Genomic DNA, 19,126 nt, shown 5'->3' on the forward strand with positions numbered 1-19,126 from the left:
GACTAAAAAGGAGTTTTATTTGAGTCAAATTGAGGACTATAGTCCAGGAGACACAGACTCAAGAAGCATTTGAATTATGTTCTGCAGGACTACAAAATGGGGGAGGATTGTAAAGGCAAAAATTGTAAGGTTACAACTAGTTAACATGAATTGTTTATCACGAATTATGATTGGGGCTGGCAAGAAGTAAGGGTGCTTGTTAAGTAAGTATTGGTTGGGTCCAAAATGGTTGCAGCTGCTAGCAGATCTTGTTTTGAGAACGGCTGGTGGTGTCTGGTACAGTTCAGAAATTCAAGTTCTTAGTAATGCAGGAACGTGTCTGAAACCATATCCACAATGGCCACCAGGCTCCACTTTGGATGCCTGAACCAGTTACTCCGTTTTGATTTTTAAACGCGTCTTTTCCTTAATGGTTAAAGCAGACGTACAATTTGTCTGATAGGCTGCAGAACAGGCTATTCTATTCAAGCCAAATCACGTATATGCCAGAATGACTTCCCCATACCTCAATATGTGAAAATTTCTTGCATTGTAACCTTTTCACATTGGCTTTTTTTACTTAGTAATATGCATCTAAGTTTCCTACATGTCTTTTCATGGCTTGGTAGTTTATTATTATTTTTTTACTACTGATTAATATTCCATTGTGTGGATGTACCACACTTTATTTATCCATTCATCTACTGAAGGGCATTTTGGTTGCTTTTGGCAATTATGAATAAAGCTGCATCCGCAGCTTCAGTGTGCAAGTTTGTGTGTAAACATAAGTTTTCAACTCTGGAGTAAATACCAAGGAGTGTGACTGCTGGATCATATGGTAAGGGTATGCTTAATTTTGTAAGAAACCACCAAAATGTCTTCCAAAGTGGCTGTACTGTTTTGCATTCCCACCAGCAATAAATGAGAGTTCCCATTGCTCTACATCCTCACCGGCATGTGGTGGTGTTAGTGTTTTGGATTTTCAGCATTCTAAGAGGTGTGCAGTGCTATCTTCTTGTTGTTTTAATTTGTCATTCCCTGGTGACATATGATGTTGAGCATCTTTTTATATATTTATTTACCATCCATATATCTCCTTTTGTGAGGTGTCTGTTCATCTCTTTTACCCATTTTTAATTGGGTTGTTTATTTTCTTATTGTGGAGTTTTAAGAGCTCTTTGTATATTTTTAATAATAGTTCTTTATCAGATGTGTCATTTGTAAATATTTTATCCCAGTCTAAGTCACTATTTTTTGTGTTATATATTTTATTACTTCAAGGATTATAATTTTCCTTAAATCTCCTTTTCTCTTAGACTTCTGAGAACTTGATTTCATTTATTTTAGCCTGAATTCAAAGCAAAACATTAAACTAACAAAAACAACAACAAAATGTGTATAAAACTGTGATAAATAAAATGCAAATTAATTTTTTAAAACAGCAATAACTACCTTTTAATGAATTTTTTTTTTTTTTCCGGTACGCGGGCCTCTCACTGTTGTGGCCCCTCCCGTTGCGGAGCACAGCCTCCGTATGCGCAGGCCCAGCGGCCATGGCTCACGGGCCCAGCCGCTCCGCGACACGTGGGATCCTCCTGGACCGGGGCACGAACCCGTGTCCCCTGCATCGGCAGGCGGACTCTCAACCACAATAACTACCTTTTGAGTGGCAGAAACCAGAATACCTTTTCGTTGAAAAAGTGGTACTTACTATACTTTCTTCACAAGCTCTTTGAAACACAGGTTGCTTCATTTTATTTTCTGGCAGTCTGAATAAAAACTTATTACCTTAAGCAACAAAACTTTATCTTAATAATTTTGGATGGATATCTTTATAAAATAGTGTTTTACCTGCCTACATAAACAGCAAATATTGAACATAACTGACATTGAATCATAAGAGAATAGTGCATTCAAAAAACAACAAGGGAGTTCCCTGGCAGTCCAGTGGTTAAGACTCTGCACTTCCAATGCAGGGGGCGCAGGTTCTATCCCTGGTCGGGGAACCAAGATCCCATGTGACGCATGGTGTGGCAAAAACAAACAAACAAATAAATAAATATTGGGAAACTGCTATATGTCTTAAAAAAAAAAAAGAACAAGATGTTGTGAAAAAGGAACAATCAGAAAATAAGAACAAGCTCTTGAAAAAAAAAAAAGAACAAGCTCTTGAAAGTTAAAAATATTATTGTCTAAATAAATTCTGGAGAGTGGTTCAAAGACAAGGCCAAGGAGGTTGCCCAGAAAATAGAAAAAAGAGACAAAGAAAAGGGACACTATAGGAGAAAAAATCTTAAAAGATAAAAGATCAATCCAGGTTATATCCCGTTCAATTAATAGATGTTCTTAAAAATAAACTGGAGAAAACATAGGGGAGTAATTTATCACAGAAATAATAAAAGGCATTTTCTTTTAGAATGGAAGCATGAGAATGTCCAGCTTGTCAACGACCAGCACAGTGAATGGAAAAAGGCTGGCACCAACGACGTTGTATAATTTCAGAGCACCAGAGTTAAAAATAAGATTCTAAAAGCTTCCTGGAAATAAAAGATCCTTTATCTGCAGAGGAATAAGAATGTTATGCCCTTTCAAACTGTCAAATTTTTAAATAGAATAAAAACACTTGCAGGCATGCAAATTCTCAACCACATTTATCTCCGTGTACCTTTACTTTAGCGGATGTGTGCTTTGCTAAACCAAACCAGTGACCAGTAAAGAAGACTCCATTTCTAGGGGATCCAATGCAGGAAAGTGTCAAAGGGAAATCCCTGGATGAGCACCCATAGCAGGCCTAACAGTCAGCAACCTAGAGTGGAGAGGGAGGGTGGAGGCTTCAGGGAAGCCATGGCTGGGGGGAGTGTGACTGACACATTGACTGATGTATTTGATGTGTGGAAAGTGATGTGAGGGGCCTTTAGAGGTATGTTGGGATTTGAAAATTAGCAATAGGTATATAGAAAAGGAACCAAATTTTTAACGTGAGGCAATTCTTCATTCCAAGGAAAATAATGTTGTCCAGAAATGGTAAAGTAACCACAGTACTTTTTGACTCAGCAACATGATTTACACAGTCATAATAATGTAATCACTGCATACTGCTATAACTGTAAGGGGAGGAGAGGGTGAGAGGTCTGTAAGGCGGCTTACTGCTCATCTGCCTTAACAAGAAGTGAATAGTTTAATGTCTAATAGTCATATATTATAAAACAGTGATATGTTTAAAAACATGGAGGCAAATATCAGAAGAAACAGCTAAAGTAATTAAGGTTGTTGCCTCTCAGGAGTGGGCGGAGGGGGTAGTGGAGTGGGACAGAGATTACTGTTTTTCCTTACAAATGTATAGTACCATATTACTGAGCCACACACATGCTACAGCATGGATGAACCTTGATGACATTATTGTAAGTGAAATAAGCCAGTCACAAAAGGACAAATGAGTTCCCCCTATACGAGGAACTTGGAATAGGCAAATTCACTGAGACAGGAAGTAGAATGGTGATGGCAGGGGTTACGGGGATGGAGTTATTGTCTAAAGAATATAGAGTTTTAGTTGGGGAAGGTAAAAAGTCCTGAAGATGGATGGTAGTGATAGTTGTGCAATTTGAATATACTTAACGCCACGAAACTGTACACTTAAAAATGGTTAAAATGGTAAATTTTATGTGTATTTTATCACAATGAAAAAGCAACTTAAAATGAAAGAAAATATAGTACTATTTGATTTTTAAGTAACTATGCACTTTTAATTTTATTACATTAATTTTTAGAAAGTTTAGATGAATGCCTGAAAAATTTTTATGTCATCAGTGTGTTTGTGCCTAGATTTTATGACATAATTTGGGCCACTCAAGGGCCTTTTTTGCTTTCATCCAGTTCTTACCTGTGTTCTCCTTAGATAAATGTAAGTTATTTTCAAGTAAGGGAAGTATTAGTGAAAGTAAATATTTTCTGAATACATATCAGGGGAATTTGAGATACCAGGTAACGTAATGTAGCACATTAATACTGTGAATAAAAGTGCAAATTCATCCAGTTTGAATAAGCACATTGTTATGCAGGAATGTCCCCTTTATGGCCTCTGCTACTCAATGGATTTCTAAGTGCTCAGCTGCCGGGTCCCCCTGAATGGATTATTGGAACTCATCTCCACATTTGTGCAGGGTCTGGGTGGGACTCCGAGTGAATTTAAGATGCAGTAGCAAGTCAGTACCTGTGATGGTACATCTTGATTTCTGGCTCATGAGTTTATCTCACTTTCCTTCACCTGGTCAAAATAAATGTGCATATATTTGTTTCTTTGCGGTGATAAGCAACAAAATGCCAATTAGCTTGGCAGTAAGAAGTTAACTAGTCAAGTGCAATCCCAATCGAAATCACTGTACCTTCAGTTTACAATTGAGAAGGCAGCTCTGAGAAGAAAATAACAATGGAAAACAACTTTATATATCCTTAGAGACGTCAAACTGCCTTCCAGCCTTTAAGTTATGCCTCTTGCTTTTGACAGGTTACATTTACCATCAAGGGTTTATTGCTATAAAAGGAGTGTTATATTTCATTGTCGTCTCACCTACATTTTCTTTTTTGTTCACAGTGCGAGATGAGGACAGAAGCACGACGAAAAAATCTTCTTATTTTGATTTTGCATTATCTAACACAAGAAGGGTATGTTACATTACAAATATTTACAGAGATGATTCCTTTCTTTCTCTGACCTCTGCTTTTCCAAATACTCACTTTTAAAAACAGTTAATAACTTTATTTTTTAGAGCAGTTTTCTATTTCCAGAAAAATAAAACAAAGTGCAGACAGCTCCCATACACCAGCAATACCCCGCCCTGCCCCGTCTCCCCGTTACTAACATCTTACACTGGTGTGGTACATTTGTTGTAATTGATGAGTCAATATCGATATATTATTATTAGCTAAAGTCCATAGTTTACATCAGGGTTCGCTCTTGTGTTGTACAGTTCTACGAGTTTTGACAAAGGCATAAAGTCACATATCCACCATTGTAGTATCATACAGAATAGCTTCCCTGCCCTAAAATCTCTTGTGCGCTACCTATCCCTGCCCACCCACAGCAACCTAGACACATACTTTTTTTTTTTTTTTTTTTTTTTTTTTTTGCTGTACGCGGGCCTCTCACTGTTGTGGCCTCTCCCGTTGCGGAGCACAGGCTCCCGACGCGCAGGCTCAGCGGCCATGGCTCACGGGCCCAGCCGCTCCACGGCATGTGGGATCTTCCCGGACCGGGGCACAAACTCATGTCCCCTGCATCGGCAGGCGGACTCTCAACCACTGCACCACCAGGGAAGCCCCAAGACACATACTTTTATTGTCTCATTTACCTAGATATTTTTCACGTTATGCATTTGAAAACTTCATTAACAAAGCTACCCAGTTCATGGGATACTTTCCCTGTCCCATTCAGGTTTGAAGATAGTGTAGGCCATTCAAAGACGGCTTCCAGGGTCCCACTGCTTGCTGGCTAATGTACATAAAGATAACATTCTTTCTTCTCAGTTTTCCTTCTCTCGGAATAAAAGTATTGCATTTCCCTGGACGACCTGTGCTCAGATCTCTTTCCTGTGCGATGCCCATTCTATAGCTGGCAGGGGGAGGAAATTTGGAATCATTTGAGTTTGGCCACCTACCTCATGTGCGAGCACTTACATGAAGGCTGCTGATATGCTGGGAGTTGCGAGAGGGAGAGAGACCACCAAGTATCCGAAGGCTACTCTTTAGAGTTTCCTTTCATTTCAGTTTTCAGCCAGGAAGAAAATATTCAGGTTTCAGGGTTCGGGCTCAAAACTTTCAAGTCAGAGCAGTGGTTCTCAACCTGGAGAACCCCTCAGAGGACATGTGGCAATGTCTGGAGACCTCCCGGGCAGCACACTCGCATCTAGTGGGAGGAGACCAGGATGCTGCTAAACGTCCTTCATATGCGCAGGACAGCCCCAAATGTCAATCACGCCAAGACGGAGAAACCCTGCCTTAGAGCGGGAGGAACCAACCAGCTGCTGTATTTTCCCAAAAGTTCGAAAGAGCATCTTTTCCTCTGATAAACATGGTAGCTATCAGTGCACTAGGAGAGCTACCGTAACTAAAAGCAACATTTGAGAATCTAGCAACCCTAGTGCTGAGGTAGGAAGGAAAGCTGATGAGGGCGGGAGGGTAGGAGGCAGCTGGGATGAGAGTGAGGAGTTGATCCTTGTTTCTTGAGCCGTGCCAGCAACAGCTGTTTTAAATGAGTCTAGTGCCTTCTTGAGGGGAATGACCGTTCTAGGGACCTTGAGGAATTTTTTCTGTTAAATTTTAAGGGAAGTAGTATTAGGGTCCCCATTTGAAGAAATCGAGGCTCAGAGGAGTCTAGGAACTTACCAGAAGTCTCCTGGCGCTAGGTGGGGGCGCTTTTGAGGCTGTCTCACCCCAAGAGTCTTCAGGGTCCAATTCCTCTGCTCCAGTGTGGAAGATTTAGTTTTGTTTGAGGGTCACCTCAGGAAAATCAGAATGTGTGTGGGGCATATTTTATGAGTTTTTAAAAAAGTGATGGCTTTTTAAAGTCAGAAAATGAAATCACTGCAACTGTACTTAAGCATTCTTTTATTATCTAAGTCATTGAAGGATTTGAATTTTTTTGCCAAAATTTCAGAGGCACTGCATTTTGGTGACCAATTATAACACTGCACTTCTGAACAAACTTTGTTATTGAGTAATCTGATTTATTTTCTCCCCTGGACTGACCATGTAAGATCTTCAATTACAAAATGTGGCCTTTTTCATAATACCTTAACATCACAATTTTGGAAATGGCCCTTTTCTCAGGGTAAATATGATGAATTGTATCATCTTTAACACAAAAACGTTTCTCAGTCCACTTACTTTGAAACGGTTTTATCAGACAGTTCTCTTTTTGGTGTTGGGGATTTAAATTTTATTGAGAAAATGGCTCATTCTTTCCACATCACCACCAGTCTCAGACCAGAGAAATGAGTCCCTCTCCACCCCCCATGGTTGGCAGGCAGGCCAATCAGGTGATGCTCAACTGCTAAATCTCTGTGTCCACACACAGCAAGGGGGTGGAAGTGAGAGCCCGAGTAGAGAAAGGCTGACTTTGGTCCTGTCTGTGCCTTTTTTCCCCCATCTGGAATATGAGAGTGTTCCTGAAGTTGCTCCACACTGTTCACCATCCATGGAAAGCAATTCCAAGGGCAGCATGGAGCTGAGTGTTTGCTCTAAGACAAGGGCTGGCGGGTTGGTGTGGTAGGGGGGCTTCCTGGGTAAGAACACAGACTCAGGAGCCAACCTGCCTTGGTTCAAATGCCCACTCTACTCTTGGCTAACCAGCGACCTCGGGCAAGTTACTTATCCTCTTTGTTCCTCAGTTACCTTGCTTGTAAAATGGAGTAATGGAAGATAGTATTTAAGTGTCATGCAGATGTTATTATTATGAGGATTAAATATGTGACATGCTTAGAATAGTGCCTGGCACAAAGTAAGCGTATATGAGTCTTTGCTATTTTTACTATGGAGGAGGTAGGAGTTGGATTTTATTCTTTTAATACCCAACCTGGTTCAGCAAAGGACTTGAAGCAGTGGGAATGTGGGTTTGGCACATTTTACGTTATCTTCTGATAAAATCTCAGCTTCATTCAAAAAACCCTGAGCTAACTTACCTCAGGGCAGTGTTTTCTAAGTGCGTGGAACACTGAAACAATCGTTCTGCAGAATGTTAATTGATGTAACTTTATTTTATTTTTTTATAAATTTATTTATTTTATTTATTTTTGGCTGCGTTGGGTCTTTGTTGCTGCGCACGGACTTTCTCTAGTTGCAGTGAGTGTAGGCTACTCTTTGTTGCGGTACGTGGGCTTCTCATTGCGGTGGCTTCTCTTGTTGCAGAGCACGGGCTCTAGGCGCGTGGGCTTCAGTAGTTGTGGCACACGGGCTCAGTAGTTGTGTCTCACGGGCTCATTAGTTGTGTCTCACGGGCTCTAGAGCGCAGGTTCAGTAGTTGTGGTGCACAGGCTTAGTTGCTCCACGGTATGTGGGATCTTCCCGGACCAGGGCTCAAACCCGTGTCCCTGCGTTGGCAGGCAGATTCTTAACCACTGCACCACCAGGGAAGCCCAATTGATGTAACTTTAAAAGAGCTTTATGGTCAAGTAAGCTTGGCAAACATTGGGTTAAACCGGGTTAAACAGGTTCTCTTATTTCAGGACTTCTCAGATCCTCTGACTTATTAATGTGCAATGGGAATATCTGTGCTAAAGTCACAGTGTTCAGGGCTTTGCAAACCAATTTGGCCAAGGAACCCTTTTTTTCCTCAGGCCAACTTTAGGGACTAGTTTTCCATGGAACACTCTGAGAAATGCTGCCTTCATAGATTAATTGACCCTTTTAAAACCTGAACTCACCTTACAAGACCCCAACCTTGTGAGCATTGTATTAATAGATGTTTGGCAAATGTTATTTGAACAGCCATTAAAGAACTTACTAGCAGGTAGATGGGTAGAATAATTAGAAAGCGACTCAGTCGTTTACACAGATAATTCTTGATTTTTATTGTAATGTATTCTGTATTTCAGAAACTGTATCAGAAAGGAGAACTGTAAAAACAAAAAGACAAAAGTCAGATAGATTTCCCTTCTCCTGCAGGTGCTATTATGGCCTCAAGAGTTTCCTATTTGCAAAGCATGCATTTACCCTTTTTGCCACAAGATGGCCTCTTGAATCTAGAAACGATGAAAATTATACTAGAGTTGATCATTTTCCTGAGACCTGCTGGGAAAGGGACTCACCAGTGGATTATCAAGATGAAAAGTAAACTATAGGTATTTTTAAGGACATATCAGTTTCAGAAAAGTAGACCTGCCTTTAACGAAAAACTGAGAATTCACAAAGAGGACAGATTATTGTGGATTGGAATAAACAATCAGGGAAAGCTTTGTAGGGAAGGCGATGTGAGCTGGTCTTGAAAAATGTGTAGAATATGGATAGACAGATGGGATGGACAAGGACATTCTAAGCAGGGGCACAGAGAAAGAAGGGGCAGGGCGTAAGTGGAACCACTAGGGAAACAGAAAGAGCGGAGTTCAAATGCATGAGGGAGAGTTAGTGAGATCAGACAGTGGAGGGTCATGGCTACAGGTTCTTCTAGGTCTGCACATGCATCTCCTCTGGCCTAAGTCCCTCTTAACAGCCTCCCTGTCTCTCCTACTCTGTCTTTCTCTTTACTGCTCATGCCTCTTTTTGAAGTCTTGTCCTGTCACTCTGTTGGTTAAGAATTTCCAGTGGTTCCTCCTGCCAACCCTATTAAGTTCAGACCTCATTCAAACCCAAACAGTGGAATAGGAACACAGAAGCACTTCTGTTCCCCTGATCAGTTAATTTAGGAAATATGGGGCCTGCCGCCATCTATTCTTTTTTTTTACACATCTCTATTGGAGTATAATTGCTTTACAATGTTGTGTTAGTTTCTGCTGTATAACAAAGTGAATCAGCCAAATGCATAGGTATATCCCCATATCCCCTCCCTCTCGAGTCTTCCTCCCACCCTCCCTATCCCACCCTCTAGGTGGTCACAAAGCACTGAGCTGATCTCCCTGTGCTATGCAGCTGTTTCCCACTAGCTATCTATTTTACATGTAGTAATGTATATATGTCAGTGTTACTCTTTCACTTCGTCCCAGCTTACCCTTCCCCCTCCCCGTGTCCTCAAGTCCATTCTCTACGTCTGTGTCTTTATTCCTGTCCTGCCAATAGGTTCATCAGAACCTTTTTTTTTTTTAGATTCCATATATCTGTGTTACCATACAGTATTTGTTTTTCTCTTTCCAACTTACTTCACTCTGTATGACAGACTCTAGGTCTGTCTACCTCACTACAAATAACTCAATTTCGTTCCTTTTTATGGCTGAGTAATATTCCACTGTATATATGTGTCACATCTTCTTTATCCATTCATCTGTCAATGGACACTTAGCTTGCTTCCATGTTCTGGCTATTGTAAGTAGTGCTGCAATGCATGTTGTGGTACATGACTCTTTTTGAACTATGGTTTTCTCAGGGTATATGCCCAGTAGTGGGATTGCTGGGTCATATAGTACTTCTATTTTTAGTTTTTTAAGGAACCTCCATAGTGTTCTCCATAGTGGATGTATCAATTTACATTCCCATCAACAGTGCAAGAGGGTTCCCTTTTCTCCACACCCTCTCCAGAATTTATTGTTTGTAGATTTTTTGATGATGGCCATTCTGACCGGTGTGAGGTGATACCTCATTGTAGTTTTGATTTGCATTTCTCTAATGATTAGTGATGTTGAGCATCCTTTCATGTGTTTGTTGGCAATCTGCGTGTCTTCTTTGGAGAAATGTCTATTTAGGTTTTCTGCCCGTTTTTGGATTGGGTTGTTTGTTTTTTTGATATTGAGCTGCATGAACTGCTTGTATATTTTGGAGAGTAATCCTCTGTCAGTTGCTTCATTTGCAAATATTTTCTCCCATTCTGAGGGTTGTCTTTTCATCTTGTTTATAGTTTCCTTTGCTGTGCAAAAGCTTTTATGTTTCATTAGGTCCCATTTGTTTATTTTTGTTTTTATTTCCATTTCTCTAGGAGGTGGGTCAAAAAGAATCTTGCAGTGATTTATGTCATAGAGTGTTCCTCCTATGTTTTGCTCTAAGAATTTTATAATGTCTGGCCATACATTTAGGTCTTAATCCATTTTGAGTTTATTTTTGTGTATGGTGTTAGGGAGTGTTATAATTTCATTCTTTTACATGTAGCTGTCCAGTTTTCCCAGCACCACTTATTGAAGAGGCTGTCTTTTCTCCATTGTATATTCTTGCCTCCTTTATCAAAGATAAGGTGACCATATGTGCCTGGGTTTATCTCTGGGCTTTCTATCCTGTTCCATTGATCTATCTTTCTGTTTTTGTGCCAGTACCATACTGTCTTGATTACTGTGGCTTTGTAGTATAGTCTGAAGTCAGGGAGCCTGATTCCTCCAGTTCCATTTTTCTTTCTCAAGATTGCTTTGGCTGTTCGGGGTCTTCTGTGTTTCCATACAAATTGTGAAATTTTTTGTTCTACTTCTGTGAAAAATGCCATTGGTAGTTTGATAGGAATTGCATCAAATCTGTAGATTGCTGGGTAGAGTAATCTTGGTTGTAGGTTTTTCCCTTTCATCACTTTAAATATGTCCTGCCACTCCCTTCTGGCTTGCAGAGTTTCTGCTGAAACATCAGCTGTTAACCTTCTGGAGATTCCCTTGTATGTTTTTTGTTGCTCTTCCCTTGCTGCTTTGAGTGTTTTTTCTTTGTATTTAATTTTTGATAGTTTGGTTAATATGTGTCTCGGTGTGTTTCTTTTTGGGTTTATCCTATATGGGACTCTCTGTGCTTCCTGGACTTGATTGACTATTTCCTTTCCCTTGTTAGGAAAGTTTTTGACTATAATCTCTTAAAATATTTTCTCAGACCCTTTCTTTTTCTCTTCTTCTGGGACCCCTATAATTCGAATGTTGGTGCTTTTAATGTTGTCTCAGAGGTCTCTGAGACTGTCCTCAATTGTTTTCATTCTTTTTTCTTTATTCTGCTCCCTTGCAGTTATTTCCACCATTTTATCTTCCAGCTCACTTATCCATTCTTCTGCCCCAGTTATTCTGCTGTTGATTCCTTCCATAGTATTTATTTTTAATTTGTTTATTTAATTTATTTATTTTTGGCTGCATTGGATGTTCCTTGCTATGCGTGGGCTTTCTCTAGTTGCGGAGAGCCTGGGCTACTCTTCGTTGCAGTGTGTGGGCATCTTATTGCGGTGGCTTCTCTTGTTGTGGAGCACGGGCTCTAGAGCGCAGGTTCAGTAGTTGTGGCACGCAGGCTCAGTAGTTGTGGCACGCAGGCTCAGTAGTTGTGGCACGGGCTCAGTAGTTGTGGCTCACGGGCTCTAGAACGCAGGCTCAGTAGTTGTTGTGCACGGGCTCAGTTGCTCCGCAGCATGTGGGATCTTCCTGGACCAGGGCCCGAACCCATGTCCCCTGCATTGGCAGGCGGATTCTTAACCACTGTGCCACCAGGGAAGCCCTAGAATATTTTTAATTTCAGTAATTGTGTTGTTCCTCACTGTTTGTTTGCTGTTTAGTTCTTCTAGATCGTTGTTAAATGTTTCTTGTATTTTCTCCATTCCATTTCTGAGATTTTGCATCGTCTATACTATCATTACTCTGAATTGTTCTTCAGGTAGTTTGCCTATTTCGTCTTCATTTATTTGGTCTTGTAGGTTTTTAACTTGCTCCCTGTCTGTAACATATTTTTTTGTCATTTCAGTTTTTTGTTTTTGTTGTTGGGTAGTGCTGTATTCTTGTCTTACTGGTTGTTTGGCCTGAGATGTCCAGCACTGGAGTTTGCACTCAGTTGGATAGAGCTGGGTCTTGGTGCTGAGATGAGGACCTCTGGGAGGCCTCACTCCGATTCATATTTCCTGGGGTCTGAGGTTCTCTGTTAGTCCAGCAGTTTGGACTCAGAGCTCCCACCACAGGAGCTTGGGTCCAACCACCAGCCTGGGAACCAAGATCCTGCAAGCTTCGCGGCATGGAAAAAAAAAAGTAAGAAAGAAAAAAAGGAGCAGTACAATATCAAAGAATAAAAAACAAAATAACGTTAGACACATAAAATATATATTAGGAAAAATAAAACTATAATTGGAACAAGTACAACAAGGTAAAATAAAACCACAACAGAAAAAAGAAAATAAAAAGGGTGGAGGAGACAAGCCAGAAGGAGAGAACAATAACAAAGTATAAAGAATAAAAGAAAATTAGGAAAATAAAAGATTTATTAGGAAAAATAAAAATATAAAAGAATCAACAACAATGAATCAACAAGGTAAAACAGAACCCCAATCTAAAAGAGGAAAAAAGGAAAATAAAGAGCCTTGGCTATGGGGGCAGAGTTTAGGCAGGGTGGAATTTAGGCAGGGGTGGGGTTTAGGGTGGGGCGGGACCTAGGCAGGTGGGAGGTGAGGTTTGAACATGGGGCGGGGCCTAGGCTCAGGACCCATGCAGCCAGAAAAGGCCTTGGGGTTGGGGCCTTGGGGGTGGGGCCTAGGCGGGGCAACGTTCAAGCGTGGGGCGGGGCCTCTGCTTAGGACCTGCTCGGAAGGGGAGAGGCAGCATGTAGAAAGGAGGGCCTCTGGAGTGTGGAGTTCCGGAGTTTGAAGGTAGGGCCCTGGGTGAGGGTGTGTGTGTGGGGTTTAGGCCCAGTGCGCTGGAGGGGGTCTCCGAGTGTAGAGGTGGGGCCCTGGGTGGGGGTGTAGGGGCGGGGCTCGGGCTCTGCACAGCAGGAGGGAGGCTCCGAGGGCAGAGGATTAGGCCCGGGAGCCCAACAGGCTTCCCGGTGCCTAAGTGGACAGGGAAAGTGCTGGACCCGTTCCCTTCCGTTCCTTCATGCCCCTCCCCCACCATCTCCCTCAGGGTCTCTCCCGTCGCCACTGGACCCCTAACTGTGGGTGGGTCCCGCTGGGTGTAGGAACTCCTCCCCTCCCCCAGCCACCCCTCAGGGATGCTGGTCCTGGAGGTCTGGCCTTTACTTTTGCTCCCCCTTCCCTCCCTCCCACTCCCTCAGGACCCGCGTGGCTGGAGGGGGCCTAGGTGGGCAGAGTATCAGGCCTGGGATCTCAGCAGGTTCCTGAGGGCCTAAGTGGGCAGGGGAAACCTGGCCACGCTCCCTTTGGATCCTCTGCCCTCCCAGTGTTCCCCAGTTTCCCCCTTTGGGCGTGGGATCCCTTCCCCTCCCCCAGCCGCCCCTCGGGCGCCACTCCCGTCCCGCCTCCACTTCTCCCCCTGCACTCCCCCCACGACCCACGTCCTACCCGGTCGCTGGGGGTACCTCCCGTCCCCTTAGGTGTCCATGGTCCCCCTCCGGTGCCTGGTAGGTACCCTAGTTGTGAGGAGACGCGATATTCCAAATCCTCCTAATACGCCATCTTGACTCCGCCCCTCATCATGTAGTCTTATAATTTTTGTTTAAGTCAAAACCCTATGATTGGGAGGGAGATGCAAGAGGGAAGAGATATGGGGATATATGTATATGTATAACTGATTCACTTTGTTATAAAGCAGAAACTAACATACCATTGTAAAGCAGTTATACTCCAATAAAGATGTTAAAAAAAAAAAAAAGACTCGACCCCAAAAGAACAAAAAAACCCCCTATGATCCTGGGAAGAGTTCAGAATGTAATGTGATGTCAGCAGTCTTTATATTGCTGACAATAAAAGTAATCTTTATATATACAAGCAATCTATAGTGTAGGTTCCCATCTTTTTTTTTTTTAAACAAGTGCATATATGTAAGTATATGTGTTTTTAATCATTTAAAAAATGTTTGGAAAGAGAGAAAATGTTAACAGTCATTATCTCTGAGTAGTGGAATGTTCTTTTGACTCATCTGTATTTTCTAGTGTTTTCTTAAATGAACAGGTATTACATCATACTAAACAAAAATTATTAATAAAAATGTATTTAGTTTTTCTCTCTGTAAAATGGTGATTAAGACATCGGGTAGAAGCGTGGTGAGCCATTAATAAGTATAGAAGCTGACAGACTACAGTCAATTGATGTTTGCAAATTCTTTAAAATTAGCAAGGTCATTGGAAATAGCCACGGCAACCTCTTTCAAGGAAGTCCAGTCTTCTAACTGATCTGAATCTGGGACAGGGAAGGAAGCATAATAAAAAAAAGTTTTCTCGTCTGCCTTGCCAGATTTGAAATAAAAGAGAAGGAACTCTGACTGCAATGAGAATTTTTAATCTGAGGCCCTTGGATGAGCTCCTGGAATTGTATGCTAATATGTGCATATTGCACATTTTTCAGGAGAGAATTTTTGGTTTTAAAAGAAGTTAGGGACTCAGATTAAAACCAGAGAGTTTTTCCACTTTCAGAGGATTGTGAGACAAGGAGCTTGCCTTCATTGCTAAGACCACTTAAGTCAGATGGCCTTACAACTGACCACGTTAAAAACGAGTGAGACACCCATGGTGATGACACTACATGCATGCAGAGGCACCTGGTAGTATAATCTGTGACTGATGAAGAAATTATCAGAAATACAATACATCCAAGTAGATGACGTCTTCTTATACTAAATTTCCTCGGTGATATTGATCAACATATTTTTGGAATTCCCTTTAGAGCACATGACATATTCTTTTGAGTTGCCTCAGTGATGGCAAATCTTGCCTGTTGGGGTTGAATTGGGGTTTTATCAGTTGTCAAATGTGACCTAAAATGAGTACTGGTAAATAAAGAAGTAATCAAGTTGGGCAAATAATCATCTTTGGCTAAAAATGAGTAAAAGTAAATTACAAGACATTTTTTTAGTTGATTTAGTTATTTGACTTTTAAGTACTTACAAAATGTTTTGAAAGACAATATTTGGATATACTTAACCTATGTGGGGCTTCTTTCTCTATAGGCAAACCCCATGTATTCTAGTTTTCATTTGATGTACTCTTTAATATAAGCTTACTATTTGTATTGAGTCTCCTTGGACTTATGATGCCTGTTTGCCTTTATTCTTTTTACCTAGAGTTAATTTTTTCTTTCTTCTGTGAAATGGCCAGATATATTGATGCAGCCAATGCTTTGGAGCAAGAAACTAAACTGGGGTTACGACGTTTTGAAGTTTGTGACAACGTTGATCTTGAAACTATTTTGATGGAATATGAGAGCTATTATTTTATAAAATTTCAGAAATACCCCAAAATTGTCAAAAAGGCATCAGACACAGGTATCTTTACGTTTTGTGTTTCTTCCTCATTTTATTTCCAGATAGATGATGTCCCCCACCCTACACTGAAGGAATAGACCAGAAGGATTGTGTAGCCTCTCTTAGATCCAGTGCAGACAATTTAAGCATGACATCTGGACATTGATGTCCCTTTTGTCACTTTGGCATTTGTTTGAGGACTGTATGATGTAGGGCAGTGAAAGCAAAACCCCAGTGTGTCACAGGTACTTTTTAGAAGATCAGCATTACTTTCATTTCTTTAGAGATGAAAAGAGCTGTTGGAAGACAATAAGTGACAGAAGACTTTTTTCTTGTTGGGAAGACCTATTATCCATCTTGAAAATAACATGAAAATGAGTATTGGTGAGGCTAATAGCTCATGTATAGATAATGAAATGCTTTTGGAAGCCATCAATCCAGATAATGATCAATATAATGCAAAGACCCAGTATAGGTTAACAGTCAAGGAGGCTGGCTGGAGGAAAGATCTAAAGTTAGGGTCCTGTGTTTTGTAGTGACATTGACTTAGAAGCCTGTAAGTGGGGAAAGTAATTATAAACCAAGGGAGATCATTGTCCTGTTTACAAGGCGCTTGTTAAGCCACAGACTTTAACATTTCATGTGGGGACCAGGAAACCAAGAGGAATATCAATTAAAATTAGCCAGCACTGAATCTCAGAGCTGGAGGTGTTCTGAGAGGGTGGTGTTTTATCTGAGCTCCCTTCCAATGCAGGGTTCAAAGCTCCACATCCTTGGCTGCTTGTTGGATCTGGGTTTTGGCAGAAAATGCACTGACTCCTAACCACTGGGCCACCAGGACTGTTACTGACATGATCTGATATCTAGAATGCTAGTTCTAGCTTGGAACCACACTCTCCTGGGATATTGGACACAATGTCTTTTTTTTTTAAGGTAAACAGGCAGAATAGACTGGTAAGTGTTCCCTGCCAGGCTCATGCAATCATCCTGGTGTCCCAGGGACCACAGCAAAATGGTGTCAAGTTTATGAAAACTTAATAAAATGGTAACTATAAAGCTAGCCCACATTGGAGGTGCCACTGAGTCTGTGTTCTCCAACATGTTTAATATCTGAGGTCTTTGGGGTCCTTGTGTGGAAATGCTTGGGAAGCATGGGCTTCTGTCTCTTCGCCGGTAGGTAATTCCACTCCTCTCTGGATGAGAATAGCTTAGAGTTTATGGATGTAGCACAAATTTTAAGAACAATGTAAAAGGAAAAACATACCTGAAAAATCGCTTTCTCTTAAAAATTAAATCTTTCCTTTTCCTCCCAATATTTGTTTTGCCACAGCAGAAAATAATTTACCACAAAGAAGTGGAGGGAAGACCAGAAGGTAAAGTAAATGGTAATTCATCTTGACCAACTCAACTCTAGGAATTTGTGGGATCTGTTTCCAGAAGATTCTGTAGTGCAGCTCCATGTCTGCCTACCAGCAATACCAGACTGGTCCTGTGACCTTGGTGGACCCAGCCACGGGTTCCCCTCATGTTACAGATGTTCAGGACATGGACCAATGTCTGTTGGTTCTCTGGTTTTACCACAAAGAATTGTGTCCACTGATGCTCTGTCTTTCTAGGTAGGCTGGGTGGTATGAAAAGTATGGACCTCAGAGATTAAAAGACCCATGTTCAGCTCCCAGCTCTGCCACTTACAAGCTTGGAGCAGGAGCCTGACACATAGTGAGTTCCTGCCACATAGTAAGCACCCAAGAAATATAATTTTCCCTTTTCATGTCGTACCTGTCATTTCTTTGTGCACTCCAGATCACATGTCCTGACTGTCTGAAGGGAATCAGATCTATCTTTTCCTCTCCTTTTCTCATGCTCACCTTATATTTCTTTCTCCAGCTTCTCAAATCCAAATCTCATCTGGCACTTGGGGTATCTGATTAGAGCCCCTCTGTCTCTTGACCATCCTGGGTTGACACAGGCCCCCAGTCTTGCCTCAGTGTCCATCCCATTCCTCTCTTCACTCCAGACCACACCCCTGTCGTCGGAGCCTGTTCAGAAATGCCCCGGACGGCACAGCTTTGGGGCATCAAGGCCTGTGGTATTACAATAAAGCCCAGACCTCAGGGGAAGGTGGAAGTGGGCTTCCGGCAGGGGCCACACAACCACTCAGGCAGTGAACAACATTTTTTAAAATCTTAGAATGCAATTGAAAGGAGTAAACTTAGATTGTGATCATAATAAGCAACTCATTAGGCCATCAAGAAGTGTTGTGAATTCCGCGAATCCCACTGGGCTCTGCTCTGTGACTGCAGTCCCTTGTCTGCAGCCTAAGAAGGAAGGGACTGAGCACCTCACCTTTTATGAGCGAAGGTGTTTGACATCGCTTATAGAAGAGCCCTGGAGCCCGAGCCTGCTTCCTGATGATACTCACTGTGATACTCAGCCTGAGGCTCCCTTTGCTTTGTGCGATTCTTTAGGAACAGGTTTACTGTTTTGACCAAAGTGTTCTTCTTTTATTTATGGTTTCCATAAAGCTAGTCAGACTCTGGTAATAAATGATAACTACTTGGGAACAGAAACAGTGAGCAGCATTTTAAGAGGCAGCTTTGGAGCGCATTTGGATTCTGATTGCTTTTCAGCCACACATTCATGTCTGGAACTTCCTCAGCATTCCTTACCTGGCAGAACGTTCTGTGAGTGAATGTCCCTGGAGCCCTTTGCCTCCCTTTAGGGCTGGAGCATGGTGGCATCGGACAGCTGGGGGCTTCTTCAGCCCCTCTCTGGGTAGCTGTTTGTACATGGCAACCATCGAGGTTGGATGGCAAATGGTTGGCGTCAGGAAGTATAACTAGAAAAGTGATGCATGGTGTTTGTGTATAATTTTCTACTTAAAATAGTTATTGAAGTGAGAGGTTGTGTCATGAGACTGGTTATTAACAAATGAAAGTGCTTTTTCCTAATTCCTGCATCTCACACCAGAGAGCAAGCTCCGACTTTACAGATTTGCAGATGACCCAAAGGAGGAAAGGTTACCTTGTGTGACGAATGACAGAATTAGGATGCCAAAAGATCTGGACAAATTAGGAGACGGGTCCAAAATAGCAAGATGAACTGTAATGAAATAATGTTTAAGATCTAATCAAAGATTCACAACAAATAGCTCCATTATTACAAAATCTGAGACCTAGAAATCTGAGTGACAGAAGATGCAGTGTGAGTCGACAGTACGCTGTGATTGCTAATGTGGTCTCGGGCCTCATCAATAGAAACACAGCGTCCAAAAAGTAGGAAGTGGCTCTATTCCAGTCAGATGACAGTGGACAAAGGGAAGATGACCAGGATGAGGACGACTCTGGGAGCCAGGTAACCTTAGGAGTGCTTGGAGCAAC

At 41.7% G+C, this 19,126-nt stretch overlaps 1 protein-coding gene across 2 annotated transcripts in view; it reads left to right on the forward strand.

Moving 5' to 3' along the window:
• KATNAL2 (katanin catalytic subunit A1 like 2) overlaps positions 1 to 19,126 on the forward strand; it is an 88,538-nt gene that overhangs the window by 32,908 nt on the left and 36,504 nt on the right. The window contains exons 2-3 of one of the 2 annotated variants that reach the window (XM_030867868.2): positions 15,601 to 15,767; positions 17,077 to 17,119. In XM_030867868.2, the coding sequence (XP_030723728.1) occupies positions 15,695 to 15,767; positions 17,077 to 17,119 (116 nt within the window). In that variant the 5' untranslated portion in view covers positions 15,601 to 15,694. Of the gene's footprint in view, positions 1 to 15,600; positions 15,768 to 17,076; positions 17,120 to 19,126 lie in introns of those variants that run through there. The other variant, XM_060310553.1, reaches the window with a different exon arrangement.

This window comes from Globicephala melas, chromosome 13 (genome assembly GCF_963455315.2).
Source record: "Globicephala melas chromosome 13, mGloMel1.2, whole genome shotgun sequence".
Lineage (NCBI taxonomy): Eukaryota > Metazoa > Chordata > Mammalia > Artiodactyla > Delphinidae > Globicephala > Globicephala melas.